This window comes from Ipomoea triloba, chromosome 1, assembly GCF_003576645.1.
Source record: "Ipomoea triloba cultivar NCNSP0323 chromosome 1, ASM357664v1".
NCBI classification, from domain to species: Eukaryota; Viridiplantae; Streptophyta; class Magnoliopsida; order Solanales; family Convolvulaceae; genus Ipomoea; species Ipomoea triloba.
Genome location: NC_044916.1, coordinates 35,560,946 through 35,578,543, shown reverse-complemented (window position 1 = coordinate 35,578,543; position 17,598 = coordinate 35,560,946). Strand labels below are relative to the sequence as shown.

At 37.1% G+C, this 17,598-nt stretch overlaps 3 protein-coding genes across 8 annotated transcripts in view; all 3 read right to left on the bottom strand.

Moving 5' to 3' along the window:
• Positions 1 to 4,091: 4,091 nt before the first annotated feature.
• Positions 4,092 to 5,464, bottom strand: LOC116026245. Of its 2 annotated transcripts, none has more exons than XM_031267731.1 (2): positions 4,427 to 5,464; positions 4,092 to 4,200 (listed from the first exon to the last, which is right to left on the bottom strand). In XM_031267731.1, exons 1-2 carry the CDS (start codon positions 5,341 to 5,343, stop codon positions 4,152 to 4,154), a joined length of 966 nt encoding a protein of 321 aa, XP_031123591.1. In that variant the 5' UTR covers positions 5,344 to 5,464; the 3' UTR covers positions 4,092 to 4,151. The 2 variants fall into 2 exon arrangements, with proteins under 2 accessions (XP_031123591.1, XP_031123598.1); XM_031267738.1 differs by having other exon boundaries at positions 4,153 to 4,312.
• A 198-nt stretch (positions 5,465 to 5,662) lies between these two features.
• Positions 5,663 to 8,634, bottom strand: LOC116026234. Its single transcript, XM_031267720.1, has 2 exons — positions 7,137 to 8,634; positions 5,663 to 6,047 (listed from the first exon to the last, which is right to left on the bottom strand). Exon 1 carries the CDS (start codon positions 8,455 to 8,457, stop codon positions 7,195 to 7,197), a length of 1,263 nt encoding a protein of 420 aa, XP_031123580.1. The 5' UTR covers positions 8,458 to 8,634; the 3' UTR covers positions 5,663 to 6,047; positions 7,137 to 7,194.
• A 910-nt stretch (positions 8,635 to 9,544) lies between these two features.
• LOC116024465 (rho GTPase-activating protein REN1-like) overlaps positions 9,545 to 17,598 on the bottom strand; it is a 13,963-nt gene continuing 5,909 nt past the window's right edge. For 3 of the 5 annotated variants that reach the window (XM_031265362.1, XM_031265367.1, XM_031265374.1), the window contains 13 exons: positions 17,300 to 17,355; positions 17,137 to 17,206; positions 16,143 to 16,227; positions 15,541 to 15,784; positions 13,695 to 13,931; positions 12,698 to 12,871; positions 12,429 to 12,478; positions 11,888 to 11,948; positions 11,702 to 11,785; positions 10,892 to 10,999; positions 10,646 to 10,812; positions 10,254 to 10,431; positions 9,545 to 10,160 (listed from right to left, as the gene is read on the bottom strand). In XM_031265362.1, coding sequence (XP_031121222.1) covers positions 9,963 to 10,160; positions 10,254 to 10,431; positions 10,646 to 10,812; positions 10,892 to 10,999; positions 11,702 to 11,785; positions 11,888 to 11,948; positions 12,429 to 12,478; positions 12,698 to 12,871; positions 13,695 to 13,931; positions 15,541 to 15,784; positions 16,143 to 16,227; positions 17,137 to 17,206; positions 17,300 to 17,355 — 1,712 coding nt within the window. In that variant the 3' untranslated portion in view covers positions 9,545 to 9,962. The remainder of the gene's footprint in view (positions 10,161 to 10,253; positions 10,432 to 10,645; positions 10,813 to 10,891; positions 11,000 to 11,701; positions 11,786 to 11,887; positions 11,949 to 12,428; positions 12,479 to 12,697; positions 12,872 to 13,694; positions 13,932 to 15,540; positions 15,785 to 16,142; positions 16,228 to 17,136; positions 17,207 to 17,299; positions 17,356 to 17,598) is intronic. The other 2 variants (XM_031265382.1, XM_031265391.1) reach the window with 2 other exon arrangements.

Below are 17,598 nucleotides of genomic sequence, written 5' to 3'. Positions count from 1 at the left end.
TTATGATAGACGGGCGAGCTATCCAATCAACTTTGAGTTTTCTTTCTTTAATTGACATCTTCGCTGTTGGAAAATGTTATATGAATAATTAAATTACAATATAAAAAAAAACTATGTCACTAGAGATATGCATTTCAATAAATGTCAAATTTATGTATTTAATTATTAACTCACAAAATAATTAAATAAAATATATGTTAATATAAAAAACTTTTTGAATCATAAAATATTACATAATATAGCTGATATATATTCGGCTGGTCAAGTATCTTCTGCCTCCAGGTATATAGGTAGCTGGGGTACATCAGGTTATGTGCGTCTAAGGAGGAAGAGCGCAATTCGAGATTGAGGTCGTAGAACGGGTGAACCTAAATTGTTTCATATTATATTAGTATGACATTTTTATATTTCTTATAGGTTCTTTTTAACAGGTGTAGTGAAAAATTATTATTTTAACTAAGTTAGAGCTTATAAAATTGATAATTCAGCTGTGAGACTTGGTTCTGAATTATTATTCTCAAATTTTGCTTTTTTACCAATTGAGTTGGTCATACAGACAAAATTAGAAATGTAAACTGATGTATTAGAAGACAAATTAAAGCAAACTAGATACTGCGGCGCCTATAATGCATGCATGCATGCGGATTCATAGATGTTACTGCTAAGAGAATTGGGATTTCTGATCTAATCGATCTAGAATATAAGTATAATAATGTCGGTGCTTTGTCGGACAAAGCCTCCACCTGCACTGGGATCTGCCGCTGCGCCGCCCTGCCGCCCTGCCGTCATTTTCATTCTTTCTACAGATAGATGCCTAAAAGATTCCCCTTCCGGTGCTCCGATCCGCCGTTGAAAAATCCACATTCTTTTAATTCCGATTTCCTAACGCTCTATTTTTATAATTAGTAGTCGTGAGGTGTTTGGTAAATAATTGTTAAGTAAGTAGATAAGTGAGTTTGACTAGTTGATAGCATTAGTTGTTAGTTGATAGTTGATTACATATAAAATGATTTTTTTAAAAAAAAAAGTTGATAAAAAATACTGTCCCTTTTTTAATTTTAGTATTTTAAAACAATAAATTATTACAAAAAGTTAATTAATCAAACACTCGATTGTTTAACTAAGTCAAACAACTAATAGTAGTCAAATAAGTCAAAATTGACTAATAAATACATTGTATATTTGTATTTTGTTAGCTATTTTTTCCATACGAGGGAAGATTAAGAAGCAAAATTATATTGCTTTAGGTTACATGGAACTAATAAATACTGTGAAGGGAAATTATTAAGTTTCTGACTACCAATTAACCACCATGATTTCTTGCAAAAAACAAGGCCATATTTTTTGGGGAAACTATGATTAAATTTGTTATTTTTTTCGTTTATTCTTTCCAAATTTTATTCATGTGATCAGTTGAGCTGTACATGAGAACTTGTTCTTTTTTTCTTTTACCACTAGTAGGTGGTCCGAAATGCCAGCAAAAACGTAGCCACCTGACCTCATATATACGTCTACCCATCTAACCTTTCCGGCAATCTTTATTGGTGATGGCTACTTTCGGCTTTTGATTAGAATTTAGAAATACCAATAAATATTTTTTGAGATAAAATTAAAAACCCAAAACTTTTTTCAACAGCTATTTAACTTTATTAAACATGGATGGGTAGTAAGTTAGCCTAGAATTGTATGATGGGTGGTGTAGAGGAAAAGGGCAGGGCAGGGCAAGATATATGGAGTTAAGTAAGTCAAAAGAGAGGCGTGTAATGGAGAAGAGAGATGAAGAAGAACATCTGAACTGGACATGATGCATAATAAATTAATAATTGTCGCCTTCAATTCATTGTTCTTATAGTCAGCATTCGCATAATCTAACGGCTGACCGTAGGGACGAGGGACCATCTTTGTGTGGGTTGTTGTTTGTCTGTCGGCCCGCTTCAGTTATTACTCATTTGCGGTGGTGGGTTTGGTCGTTTTTAATTCTTGCTTTTCCACATGCTGCTTTCATCCCTTTAATTTGCTTTGCCTGTTTTATCATATCATCCCCACCCATTGTTTGACTTCCCCGGCCGCAAGCCTCCGATCCGGTGTTGAATGCCCCAACACTTTCTTATTCATTTTCTACGTTTCATACTATCATCACAAGGGAAAATTTGTCACCCACCACCGTCCTACAATTCCCCATCCAACACCTACTAGCCTTGATTGGTCTCACACTCCTGACTACACGTACAATTTTTACTCTTGCTGAGGTTTAAACTTGTAACTTAATTCTGATAACACTTGTTAGATCAACCGTTATATATTACACTAAAAGTCAAAGCTCGTAGTAAAGACACAATTTTATTTACATTTTCGAGAGGCATGATGTCGGATTTGGCCCTTCAAGCCTCTGATCAACAATAATGCCCCATTCAAGCAATCAATTGCTGAATTTGACGCTTCACTGACCTTTGCCCAACAGATTTTTTGGCAGTAATATATATATATATATATATAGAGTGTATGGTTCAATGGTTTTCACCTTTTTGTGGAACTTATGAGCAACATTGAGGTACATTTCACTAAATTTTCAGTGGAAGAGCTTGTGTCACCTTTAGAATTGGAGTGCAATCCTTTATGATATGTAATATATTTGTGTGCTAGCTAGTTGGTGTTTGAATAGATCGAATTTGGAAACATAATAAGTTGAGACAAATCCCGAGATTAAATCCCTTCACGAGCAAGCGGCCCTTGGGCTTATATTGGAGTCATGGAGTACATGCAATCCTTATTAATTAGTGATATATGACAAATTTGTTGGAATATAAGGCATTGATGATGATTCAGAAAAGTAATGTATAAAATTAAAGATAATATAAGTGAGATGATTCGGGATGAGTGAAGATCATGAAGCACTGAAATAAGAAGAGTGGGCATTAGCAAGGGTACTGACAACTTTGAGAAACTGCATTGCATGTGTTTCACTTCACTCATTGCATGTTTGTGTGGGTTCATCATCCTTTCAACAGCCATGAGCACACATGACAACAATGTTGGGAACATCAGAAACACCTAATTTAAAGACTACTCAGTATATGCAGATATGCAAGGACACTGAAAATAAATCACAGCATCTTTGGCTACAAAAAAGAATGGACTCAACTAATTAGATACATAAAGGCAACACATTCATGAATCCAATCAATCTTCGCATTGGTTACAATGATGCCAATTAATGTCCTCCATTGCATTGCTTTACCCGTCATATACCTGCCACTGCCAAATTATATATTGGGTCAAGTTCTCATGCGGACAGTGATTCCCGTTCACTCACTGTTAGCTATACATAAATGCACTATAAAGTATTTTATAATACACCATTATATGTAGTGTGGTGCATTTGTGTATATCTAATGGTGAATCTGCACCGGTCGCACGAAAAGCACTGTCCGCATTTGAACCAGTATTATATATATATATAATACAATAGAACAATTAAATCAAACAAAAAAGGCTATATAAATTCGTGTCTCAACAAGTTAAGACATTTTAGAAAATTTTAAAAATTTTTCTCTCAGAATATGATGAATCCATTCGGTTAGCGCAAAATTCATGTTAGGATTCAGGTTTGAGCATATAATATATAACATATATGTGATTTTCAATTATCAATTTTGATTTTTAGTTAAAACATAATAGATCCTTTAATTTAGTATATAAATATGAAATCCAATTAATTATCAATTTAGATTTTTAGTTAAGACGAAACATATTTGATTGTTTGCTCTATATAACTCAATTTCGGGTAAATAAATAAATAAAAGATTAATGGAAGTATCAAATCCTTTCCTATTAATAGATGAAAAAAATAACAAAATATGAAAATTGTTTTTTTTTTAAAAAAAAAAATTTATTTTCAGTGAAAGTAGTAATTCAACCCCACCATTGGTGCACAGCAACACCCTCATCCCTGAGTAAACCATACAAAGCTAAACATTCCCAATATGCCCTCCTGTTTTTCTCACCACCTTTCTTTATCCCTTGATGCTTGCATTCCAAGAAAAGTTCATCCACCAACTTGATTGCTCTGCTCCTCACCACTTCCACTTCTGTTTTCATCACCACATAATCCTTCTCCTCCACGTTCTTCCCCACCCAATCCGACATGCTGATCACCGGAACTTCCTCACCACCACCCGAGGCCTCTGCCACTGCCTCGACCTGGAATTAGGAATGTCAATCTTAGTTCGAAACTGATAAACTGTCCCAATAAGATACAAAAAATTTTAGGGCTCAAAACTCAATAAGATGGCCCGAGAGGCACTGCCTTGACCTGGAATTAGGAATGTCAATCTTAGTCCAAAACTGATAAACTATCCCAATAAGGTACAAAAAATTTTAGGGCTTTGAAATTGAACGAGATGGCCTGATTGACATCCCTACCTACCTGGAATATCTCGAATTTGGAGTTTCCTCGAATTTGGAGTTTCCTGAAGGGTAGTGGTTTGTGAACCAGGCGGAGGCGTCGTTGTTGCCGCGCAGGCTGGCGTCGATGAACACTCGGCGGGGGTAGCTTTCGAGGGAGACGCCCATCAGGTCGGGGAGATACCGGGTTCTCTTGATGTAGGAGCTGGATTTGCCCGAGGCTGCTCGGGGCGGTTCCAAGAGGACATCTTCAAGATTCTTGAGCGCCGCCACTCTGGCTTCTGATTCAATCTCCAGCAGGGTGGAATTGGCGCCTGTTTTCTTCATGGTTACAATCATGGCGGATTCGAATTTCCTGAGGTAGACAATCCTCAAGTTCCCAGGCTTCTGGAACCCCACGGCAGGGTTGTCAGTGACCTGCAGAACAACAATTCCACCTACCTTAAGAGCCCGGTTCACGAAATCCGAGGTTGCTGTCAAGCCATGGGCAAATGCGAAATCATATGTCTCCTCTGGGATCAACCTTTGGCGCTGGATGTCTGAAACAGAGACCAAATCCATGTTATAATCAGAAATGACTCGAGAACCATAAATGGCTTCCTCGTCGCCATTGCTGCTGACAAAAAGGGCTCGATCGCCCTGTCTGAGAAGGCCTTCATTGGCCAGATCATGAAAGACAAGAGGCAATAGATCCACACTGATAGGATCAAACACCATTTGAGCATCAGAAATGTTCCCATTTTCATGCCATGATTCTCCAATCATTGTTTTAAGCCAGGGAAAAGAGACAATAACCAACGCCAAAATTACAGCACCCAACAATTTCAGAATCCAAGAAGTATGCAATCTAATCGCCAAGAAATGGGCATCTCCATCATCAATCTGCAGGATCTTCGTTTTATCCTGAGGTTTTGGTTGAAAACCAAACAGAAGATCCATTGCTTTAAAACTCGAATCTCTGGGATTAAACAGGCTCAGAAGAAAACAGGAGGAATTGAAAGAGAATCTTGAAATGAGAACTTTTTATATGAAATCGGAGGAAACAAAGACTACAGATCTTTAGGGGACTTGAGAGATGGTAGGAGAAGAAAGTAGGCAAATTTATTTAACTAAGAACAAAATTGGAGTTGAAGGATGCAAAAAAAAATGGAAAGATTAGCGAGTGCAAAACCTGGAAGCAGTGTGATTACCGCCCACAAGTGCAAATCGGTTATTTTGCAACCTTAACCAGAGTAATAACAGTTCTCGCAATCTCTGCATCTCCATTTCCTAAATTTACACTCCACCTTCCTTTCTAAGGTTTCCAGATTGATGTTGGGTTGGCAGTAATTCTGAATAAATTTCATCAGAGAAGTAAGGAGGAGGCACAGCTACAGGAAGGGAGGGGTTTTGTTTTTTTATTTGTTTTTTTCTTTTTCTTTTTCTTTTTATGGTTATATATTTGTGGGTGGGTGTCTCTACACTAATTTGTCTTGTTCGGTTAACAACATATAACAAAGAGATATGAGGTTGCAACGGGAGTGGTTGGCCAGGCACAAATCTCTCTACTTCAGAGGGAAAACCATGGAGATGTCATTTTGAAAATTTACCAATAAGCACTTGTCACAAATCTACTCTCCATAAGCTCGTCTGGAAAGATGCATCTGAGCAGAAAAAAAAAATTGTTTTATTATATGGTGAAGAAGCTAAAAGATCCACCAAGAAAAAGTAGTGCCACCACATTATGAAGATTAATAATTGGATCAATAATAATTTGCTCTTTTTAGGGGGCGTTTGATGGGAGATGAGGGTTATGAGAATAAATCAAACAATGTAAACAAGAACACAAGTAATTCATACGGATATTGAGTACAAGGATAGTTCTCTGACAAAGGGAACAAAAGTGTGTTTTACTCTAATGTCACAAAGAACAAAAATGACTCAGCCACGAGATCTCAAGTGTTGATTACAACAAAATCTCAAGAATACCAATTCTCCCTTAACAATCTCTGTCAAACTCCCCAAATCCTTTAGACCTCTGGCTCCTAGTCCTATATGACATTGGAACAAGCCGGTCTTGCACTCTTGGGCTGGCTGGCTGGCCCTAGCACAGATATCTCATGCACAGCTCGATGAACTTTTGGGGGTTAGTGTAGGCTATCGTGATGGTTAAGTAATTCTTTCTAGGTTTCTTCTCCAGTCTCGTCTACATCTTGAAGTGTGGAATCTAAAGCTATTCATCATGCAGGTTGTTTATACAATTCAGTCAGGAGCTACGGGGAGGTAGAGATCCAGGAGTTCTTAATTTCTTATGAATAGTATTTTTAAGTCACACAATTACACAAGCAGCACGGGCTAGAGCAATAAGAAAGCTACAAGTGAACTGGTAAACTCACACATTTGATAAGGCATTAATCTGAAATATAACAATCAATTTATGCCTTCGTGGCATCTTAGCACAACTTATTTTGTTCAATTATCACTTTGGTAAGTTGCATTCTGCAAAATACAAACTATGAAACCAATAACGTTTTGACATATTAGATGAGACTGAAATGTTGTAACCATTCAATTCTTATAGCCATAGTAGAAAAAGTGAGATCGTTTTTCAGAATTCAAACCATCTAAATTGAAGAATTGGTCATCCTATGATGTTAATTTACCATTTCCTTATAATAGCCATTGCATATCACTCATTTTAAGCTATAAAGAAATTCATGAGTTTAAAATGTTGAAATTACACGAATAGTTACCTCCCGGCATTGCATAGAAATTTACTGCTAGCAAAACTACTCTGATCTCCCGATGTACTTATGCTCTAACTGGTTTCTGTAAGACAGCAGACAGGTACACCTCCGACTTTTCTGACCCATTGCTCTTCTCTCCCACAACCCATTTTAACTTCTTGTATCCAAATGCCTCGATCAACCGAGTTAAAACCTTTTTCTTATCATCACTTTGACAATAAAAGTTATCCAACCAAAACAACCCTCCGGTCCTAAGAACCCGATCAATGTCAAACATCAAGAATTCCAATTTCTCAGGGCGGCCACCAACATTCAGTCCATTTCCCACATGAACCAGATCAAACACATTGTCATAAAAGGGGAATCGATGATCCAAACTTATATAAAGCGGAAAAAGCCCTCTTGAAGCAATGAACTCATTGAAAGGTGCTTCAATATTCAAAGCTGCAGTCACCACAGTCAAATTCCTCTCAGCCATTCTAGCAGCAAAAGTTCCAGAGCCACCACCAATATCAAACCCAATCCTGATTCCACCATTTCCCATTGAGAGCACATCATCAAGCAGAAAATCATTCTTCCCTCTAGCCTTAACATATTTCTGAGTCTCATACCCACTAATTATATCAAAGCAACCAGCACAATCTCTGTTCAATTTCTTGGAATTCAAACAAGCAAAGTTCTTGCAAGCAAGGCCACTCCAACTATAAATCTTTTCACTAGTGTTCTTCCAAAGAGAAATAGGAAAAGGTTGTAAACCCACCTTAGGTATAGTCTTGGAAAAGCACCTCCTCCTTGGCAAAGGCTCACAGCCCCTCAAAATCAGCTTCTGCCCAAGACTCCAATCATCCGGACAAGCCCCACTGACCTTATAGTTCATGAACTGTGACAGCAAATCTACAGATTTTTCACAAGAATGGCCCACAGCAGCCACCATTTCAGTGATCCCAGTTCTTGAATCTTTGCCCAGAGGGAGCTGGTGGTGAAGCAAAAAAGCCCTCAGCTCAGCAGCAACATTGGGTCTGGAAAGATCAATGCTTTCATACCCTAGGAGCTGTTTCTGCACCTGGGCAAGCTTCTTCTGAGAGGAATCGATCTCCCTGAGAATCAAGGAGACTTGCTCGGAGATGAGGGAGATGTTCTTGTGGGTCTGGTGAAGTAGGAGATGGGTTTGATGGGGCTTGGGCGCGTGTGTGAAAGCGTAAAAAGCAAAGAGATTTGTGGTGAGTACCGAGCAGATCATAAGGACATTTACGGCTGAGGAGCAAACGGAAGCCCTGTTCTTGAATCTTGCTGTGCCGTCTCCGATTTTTAGCGATACAGAGCCCATTTTTAGGAAGCAAGCGCGAGTGTTGTAACAGAGAACACAGTGAAATTTGCGAGCGAGAAGTGAAGTGTGGAACTGAGAAACAGCGGCGAGTTGATTGAAAAGCAAGTGAGAGAGTAAAATTGGAGACGTGATGATTATGGGGGTGGGGGAAGCAAATAGGGATCGGAACCAAAAAAAAAAAAAAAAAAAGTAGTCTGCTTTAGTATGCTGGCTGTCCTTCACCATGCATCCACAGATTCTTGTATAGTCACATGACGACAGGTTACCAGAAGTCATTAAAGTATGGAAAATAGTTTTACTCAGAATTTTTATTTTTACCATAAAATTTTTACATAAACACTTGAATTGAGATTCATATGAAGAAAAAAAAAAGCAATTTATTAGTATCCGTCATATTAAGGGCATCTCATCAATGTTTTGTTCAACTTTTTAAATAAATTTAGCTCAAGTGGAAGAGAGAGCCAGAAAAGATGAAGTGACCTCTTGTAAAGATGATTTTTTTCTCTGGCATAGCCCCACTAAAATTGAAAAGAAGTTGTTTTGTCCTAGCCCCACCAAAATTGAAAAGCAGTCGTTCTGTCCTCGCATGAAGCTGTCCTCGCCCCACCAAATTTAAAGATTACAATTTAGAAGCACATTAGTGGGAGAGAATTACAATTCAATTTTCACTTAGTTCCCACCTAATTCCGAATGTAACAAAATTCATTCGTTTGGTTGGAACGGAATTAGAATCTCATGTCCTCCTAGGATTTTAATTTCATGAATTTTAGGAAGAAAAAAAATAATCCTGAGACAAAATTAACCGTCCATTTCTTTAACCTAAAATAATAATGCAGGATGGAGTTATATTTGTTTCTAATACCATATTTTAGTAGTGTAATTCAATGCCAAGCATGGGCTTACCTTTCCTTTATCAGCTCATCTTTGAACCTATTTCATTATAACCACTATGGTAGCACTTACCAACCAATACTACATCTGCCATGAATGGGGAGGACTTTTGGCCACTACTACCTTCTCTACCATTATGTGCATACCCCATCAAATTGAGAATGTAGTAACTACACACTGTTAGACAGTAATGTACTTTTACAAGAGAATGAAGCAAAAACCTTATTGAATTTTGCTCTCAAACCATCCCGAGAGGGAGAAATCCATGTTCTTTACAATTAAACGAAATAAATTAATAAATAAATAGGTAAAATTCTTTGTAAAGATTTATGTCAGTGGTTTTAAGCTTCTAGGGGGAACAAAGATTGCGGATGAGTGAGTTCTAATGAGCCACTATACATTACTTTTAAAAAAATTGATAGATTCTCTATTTTGGCAATAGAAACCTATACAATAGCAGCACTACCTTTGCTCCCAAGTCCCAACCAGCTGATCCGCTGCAGCAGGCCAAGGACACATTTGGAAAGCTTGTTTATCATCCTCTGGTGTTATTGTCCTCCAACAATCCATCAGATAATACATACATGTGGCTAATCCGTCAGATAAACGGTTTATCATCTGGGGCCTGTCCTAGGGGAGACCTTATTTCGGGTTCTATCAGGGGCGCCGCCGCTGCTGCTGCTGCTGCTGCTTTCTGATTTTTCTCGGTCCGTATTGTTTTGGCCTGGTTTTTCTGGAGGTTGGAGTGATTGCTCCTTCAAGAAGTTGAGCCGATTTGTTAGCTTTGACAGTGCTGAAGTAGTAGTAGCCCCCTGACAATCAAAGATGAAAACTGTTAACTTCACAGAAACTGGGAGCTTAAAGTGGTGCTGTAATAACCTACAAAATGATATTAACAAAAATACCTCAGTTTTTGAACCAGATTTCTTGGGAATAGTTGCAGGCCTACTAGTAGCCAGCAGAGATTCCACAGAGGCAGCGAATGATGCTGCGGGAGAGTTAAAATTCAGCAGTGGTTTATTAACTGCCAGCTGAAAATCATTTTTCTTGTCCTTGTCCTTGTCACCCTCTGCTTTGTCCTTTCTGAAGCCAGATAACCATGGAAAATCACCAAAACCAAATATAAGCAGATGAAAATAGAATGCCATTTCATCCATATTTCTTTCATTTTTTTAAAGATGGGATTTTCTATTTGGGAGGGTAGAAGGCTGAAGAGGCCTTAACGAACAAGAGAATAGAGTGGCAAAGCATGTAAAGCGTAATCAGATAGAGACTTTGTCCCAAAAAAGACACTTACAGTTTTCCTTGATAATTTAGTTTTTGATGTGGAATGCCTGCATCGGTATGATATTTCATATTTTGTTCCCGCTGTTTGTTGAGTTCCGCTTCGATATCAGCAGCCTTCTGTTTCAAATTCATAACATCTACCTCAATTTGAGCAATCTCCTCAAGCTTTGTTTTCACCTATTGCAACAAAGAAGATTATTGTTACCAGCATAATAGGATATAATATAACATATGCCAGAGATGGAGTTAAACTGACAGTTTTGTTTATAGTGGAAGGGATGGACTGTTGAGGATTAGTAAGTTGAGCTGCAAATATCATCCTCAACTCCTGTTCCTTCTCCAACAGTTCCTGAAGCCTTGCCACCTGTCCATGTCAAAAGTTTAAAGATTTCAAATCTACTAGACAAAAAGAGCAATCAAAACAGACTCTGTGACAGTTTGATCAGGGTATCAGAATTACAAAAGGGAAGACAGCATCAAAAACCAGAAAAATGATCCTAAAGCTAAAGAGTACGCATGTCAAGAATTTCTTACACAAAAATGAATGGGATATTAAAGCAAGTCAATGCAGAGGCTCCATGTACCAAGAAGGCAGTTGGCTAAATTTCTCACAACAAAAAAATAATCCACTAATATGGCACAGTACAGATGTAAGTGGGAAGATAAATGATAAGATATTTGACCACATTGTGCAAACAGTAACTGTTGTTAGAGGCTTTCAAAAGGGACTCGACTGATACCAAAGAGATGTGCAAATCAAAGACAATGCTATTTTTTGTTTCCTCAAACAATTCCTGATTGAAGGTGCAATGTTAGTCAGGGAAATTCCTGCAGTCAAATATGCTTTAATGTGTTTTAAAGCTAATGTAAGTTTTCATTTCATCATGGCATTGCACCAGTCTACAAAACTTAGTTGTAAGCATCAATATATATCACTTTAGCATGCCCAAGGGTTTAATGCAACCTCAAAGTGAGTTCTATTTTATATATGTATAGAAAAAATTATTAACTAAAAAAGCACTCATCTAGAAACTAAAAAAGCAAAAGTACCAGATCAAGAACATACTTCCTTCTCAAGAGCTAGACGACGCTCATGCAAAGTACCCCTTCGTTTCTCCATACCTTCTTGTAGAACTTGATTCACCTTAGCCTATCAAGACAAGATAAAAATTATGATACCAAAAATGAACAAGAAAAACATATAATCAAGATAAAGAGTGTGGATACTCCATATGAAAAATGATTATGATACCTCCTCAGCGATTCTGTTTTGTAAGTCAGTTTTGGTGGCCTCAAGCCTCTCGAGTTCAGCACTAAGAAGAATGAAACAACAGGATACCAGAATAATTTGTCAAATATATTGGTGCAGATGATACGAAAGGAAGTCAGTTTGCAGATTTTTTTTGAAAGAGAGATGATGCATGAAGCACGTCTCATTCTAAATATTGCATGCAATATCAAGATGGAATCATAACACAATCTGAAATTTACCAAATTCTATTATCCAAAACAGGGCATCCAACCTACAGTATGTTATCCTAGTAGGTAATCTAGTCCAAAAAGATCTAGGTGAAGACAAAAGTAATCAACACCAAATTTTTGTAGATAGAGAAAAGGTTGTAAAGCAAATAACATTTGGTCTGCCCCAATGCGAAAGGCCCAGGCATCAAGCTGGGTAATCCCAAAATAATAAGAACAAGAGCTGTGAGCTGTAAATGAGTCTGAGTTCATGTCTATAAAGTAACAGAAATGTTTTGCCTTATAATTTGACAGATTGCAAGGGAGTCACTTACTCATCATCATGGGCGATACCAACAGCATCGATGGATTTCTTCTTCTTGCCCTGTGTTCAAGAAACAAAAGAAAAGAACATGAGTAACAATTCTATTAAAAGCATTTCAAATGTAGAGACTTAACTAGAAAATAGTTTAACATTAAGGAAAAAAACTGATGATATATATACCCAAGTAAAATAGTAAATGAGAACTTGAAGTGACATAGAAATGAGAACAAGTCTGCATTGGAAAGGTATATGTTATCTAAAAGAGACTGTAATACTAACAGGAACACGTCCCAAGAGGGCTTGTCGCTGAACAGCAGGCACTGTTGCATAATTTCTAGAATTTTGAGAAGGGGACATGTCAGAACTTTCAGCATTGGATTCAGTACTGTCTATCCTTCCCTTTGTTTCAAGAGCATTGCCTAATTCAGGTGACCTAGGACTGGAGACCTGCATCTTCAGTATAGCAGAATAAGTTTACTAGTTTTAGAGACAGGGAGATGGCTGGGGGATGAATAAAAGGCTGTGGTTGAGATATAAAAGGCTATGGTTGACATATAAAGGAAAATGGAATAAACAAAAGAAACTGAATATTGGACACTCAACAGAAAGCATTGGAAAAAGTTTAGCACAAGTCTGAGAAACATTTTAACTGTGAACAAACACTTCTACCAAAATTGAAATATTTATATGGTGGTAAAGGGCTTAAATTACTGCTATTCTTCAAGAGAGATACCAGGTTATACCATCCAGGATGACTTGGTGGCTGCACACAACTCAACTCAATTAGGTCCTAATTCTAATTTAGTTGGTGCAGCACTGCAGCTACATGAATTTCACTATTATTCAGCTACATGAATTTCACTGTAGGAAATGTTTCTAAATTGCTTCAATCCAAGAAAGTTTCAGAATACATGCCTTACATGAAGCATATTGAAACCATCTTAATCTATTTTTGCTTGATTTGTTCTCGATAGGCAACACTCATGCCTTTCTTGAAATTAGTTAAGCTGTTATATTAGTTAATTTTTTAATGTTCTCAAATTTAGATTGTCGGATATTTTGCCATGTATGGCATCAGATCCCATCTGAAGTATTAAAAAAAAAATAAAAACAAGTCCAAGCTACAGGACTCTCAAGCATAAAGATGCATACTGGGGTTTTGCAAAGATGGTAATGCAATGAGGGAACCAGAATATATAATCAGTGAAAGGGGTGTCAGGGATGATTTCATATCCATCTATGTCTGGTAGATGCTCTGAGGGAAATTTCAACAAACCTTACTAGCACCGTCATTTCCAGTCTCACTGGTAGCATTAGATGCACGCTCAGAATCTTCTATGATGTCTGCATCAGAGCCCTCATCAGCATCATCGCCATCATCTTCTTCACATTCTTCTTCTCCTTCATCATCATAATCACTACCTTCATAACTTCCATCATCATCAGTAAGTTCTTCACTCCCGCTTCCGCTACCATCCGAGTCAGAGTAAAGTTCAGGTTGCACAGAGCCTTCCTGCTACCAGTTAAAATGGTTATTAACCAAGTATAAATTTAGGTTGGGGGGAAGAAAGATTATTAGGCACAAAAGAACAGAAGATGGAAATATTCTTTGTAACTGAAAAAAGAAGGTTGACCAGAATACATATCTTTTATTGTTTAGTAAAACAGTGATATACTAAAGCAGCAAATGTTTCAAAAAAAAAAAAAAAAAAAAAAAAAAAAAAAGAGCAGCCAACTACTTTTGGTGGGTTGCCAAGAAGACTGCTAGAACCAGTAAAACAAAGCCTGGATGGAATCATTTCTCCAATCTCAAGCATGCCCACAGTGCTGCTGGCTGCTGCTTTCAAGGAACATGGGTTCCCTGAGCCACCTCAGTGGTGGGTGGGTCATTAGCAATGTTGTTCTCAAGAAAACTTTAAGGTGTTTTTTGGTTCAAAATAGATAGTTCCAGGAAATAGCAATCCCATCTCCCCCATGGGAGAGGATAATAACAATTTTTTGGGATTAAAGGTGGGGTCTAACCTCTAATCCCTCCACCTTAAAACTTAGCAAACATGGGAATGCTAGCCTAATCTATCTAAATTCCACGTAGCAAACTGCCCCTAAAATTAATATAGTATATGGATTATATGGAAGTCTAATGAAATGATAACTGAGAGTATTGAGTAACTCATTTCCTTTTGGCAAATCAAAATGTAATTGCAGCACTAACACCAATCCATGCACACTGGATGCATGTTACAAAGCAAACCCACTACATAACTAATCCCAAGTACACTAGGACAGAAGAAAACCCAACAAACCTGAATGAGTTAGACCAAAAGAACTATATGGATCAACTAGTAACACCTTAAACAACCAGAGAAAATCCTATTGCATTAACTCTTAATATATGAGAATGTAAAGAAGTTTATAAGAGAAACAGAACAATTTCATTTTTCGCTAGGAGTGTGAGTTTATTGTAAGGTCATAACCATACTCATGAATTTGCAAAATGCATACTATCAGGGCTAATATACTCAGCCCAGCCCAGAATTAGCCATAGTTTGGTCTGGGTCCAACAATCCTAGGGGGGCATCAGAAGGGTGCTCAGAGGCCCAGGGGCAAATACCCAGTATGACAAGAGGGGTCAGATGCTGCTGAGATCTTGCTAGAGACATTGAAAGGTAGCAATGAACCGATTACAACATGGCAGTAGATGTGGAAGTGGGTTACTGAGCATTGCTCTCAGGTCAGCATAGGAGTTATTTAAAGGCCCTCACCTTATCTGTTTATCTTCACACAATCTCAGCCAGTTACTAGCATTCATAGCATTCCAGCAAACGTGTAGTCACAGGCCTTAGTTGCTACAAAAGCTTTAACCCATCTATTGTTTTTCTTGCCATGATTGCAAGAAAACTTGCTGTTTATGTTGGGATAGCTAAATTAAAACCGACACATACCAAATGAAATGATGTATGTGTTGCACAAGCAAATTCATTTCTGCATGCATACCAAAGAAATTTTGGATGCCCTCCCAAAATGACTACAAATTTACTGATAATTTAAATCTCAACTTCTCAATTGATGTGCTAGTTAATAGCAATCACAAGATATAAAAATAACTAAAAAATAAATCATACCCCAAAAATATTATCATACTCCTCAATTAAAGTGATAACAATAGCTTGAGCATGATTTGCTGCAGCAGCTGCCTGCAGAAGTTGAAGAGAACCATCACCACCTAAATCAATGGTATGTTCAAGTTCACACTCTCCAGATAATAGAGGGCGAAGTAGCAAAGGTGCCATGCAAGCAGCAACAGCTGAAGTGCTCATTCGGTTCTCATTCTTGAAAGCAACCACATGTCTCATCATTACAAGAATTCTGGTTCATAAAAGCAAAATGAATTCGTCAAAATTTACCTGAAGTTCTTCAGCATTTAAAAAACATATGCAGAATAATGAAATAAAAGTTACAAGGGTCAACATCCAACAAAATGTATCTAGTTATTCTAGCAAAAACATTATGCGCTTAAGGGGAATTATAATAAATCAATTCAACATAGAACTAAGAAATTTTCCAAGAATGCACTTAATTATCAGCAGGCATGCATGTGCACACATAATGGGATTAAAATGAAATTAAGAACCATAAAAGGGATTTTAAAAAGGCAACTTCAAAGGCAATCCTGACATCATACAACAAAAGTTAAATGAATCAAGAGTGTAGTTATTATTGACACCTCTGTAATAAGCGTCGATTGGGCTCAGGAAATGTCTCCAATATAGCTGAACGAATAGCATTGACTTTATTGCCACGGTCAACGCCTAACAGTAAATATAAAACAATCCAGTAAATAAAAATTAACCAAAGCTCTAATAAAGTAGTTACATGTGACAAACCCTTCAATTTTACCACTTTAGAGAACATGTATAACAACCACAAAACCTAATATATTCAAGATCTCTAGCCATTAGATAGAGAAACTACCTATGATATCTCTGCCCAAAATGGTTGCCTTACATGGTTAACTAAACTTGACTCAAGTTATTTACAATTTATTTTTTTGTAATATTTAATTTATTAAATAAAATTTATACATTTAGAAACTACATTTAAAATTATATTAAACACAAAAGGCCAGTTTTGAAAATTATAAAGAACTATTAAAGAAAATAAGAAGAAAATTATAAAGAACTGTCAAAATAGAATTGCCAATTTGACTTCACCCTTCCTTTGAATTTCGTGATATTCCACCCATGTGGATGACAAGAATAAACTTAGTTGCTCCAAGAATTTCAATTTATGGCACTCTAATAAATCTTTTTTAAGAAGTGGTTTGCTTTCTTCCCTCAGTTAGTTTACTTTCTCCTGGTCCTGTGTCATGATTATTCTCTTCCTTCATGTGTTTATGTAAATTGTAAAAAGAAAGCAAAAGAAATAGCTTCACTTGATTCCTCCACTGGAGGACTCCCCTGGACAAATATCGCTAAATCCCCTTTTGAATGCACTATTTTGATGTTTACAAAGAAAATAGTGTGATTGAATTTTGTTTAATTAAGCAAAAGAAATAGAAACTCTATGTGCTTGAGCCCAATTGTGTACAGCAAATCATGCTGTTCTATCAAGTCTTTTTTTATACCACTCACCATCACAAGGATCTCTATGCTCTTCTGTAAAAATTACGGGCAAGGAATAGAAAAAGTCCAAATGGAAAATTGTTGCAAGAAACTTACGGCATGCATCTAAAAGAGCGCTGCAGCAAGATGCAGGAACTGGAGAAGATGGTAGCTCCCGGAGTATATACTATAGATCAATTCAGTGTATAAAACAACATAAGAAAAGTTTCTACAATTATTTAACATAACCATTGTTTATGCTTCTCATAAAAGGATATACCTTTATACAATCAGCTATAACATGTGCATCCTCATCTGCAGAAAACTCAACTTTTCCTGGAATAAAAGTTGAACAGTACCAAATAATTTAATCTGCCTGGGCATTCATAATATCAAGTATATGTAGTGATATCTAGGCTTCAGTTTTAGGACAGAGCTATTCACTTATCAAGAAAAGTATAACATACTAAATAGTAACTGCAGTCTCTCTACCTCCTGTCTGCAAATTTTAAATAAGTCCTCCCAACAGTTTAAACAAAATAGAGGAAAAAAAGGGAGGGGGGGGGGGGGGGGGGGCTT

What these genes read in the sequence shown, in the direction of transcription:
- LOC116026234 (XM_031267720.1), bottom strand. Translation starts at nt 8,457, where the DNA reads ATGGGCTCTGTATCGCTAAAAATCGGAGACGGCACAGCAAGATTCAAG.
- LOC116026245 (XM_031267731.1), bottom strand. Translation starts at nt 5,343, where the DNA reads ATGGATCTTCTGTTTGGTTTTCAACCAAAACCTCAGGATAAAACGAAG. An exon ending in CCAAATTCGAGATATTCCAG is followed by an intron (nt 4,201 to 4,426) that starts GTAGGTAGGGAT and finishes TCCTAATTCCAG; the next exon opens with GTCGAGGCAGTGGCAGAGGC.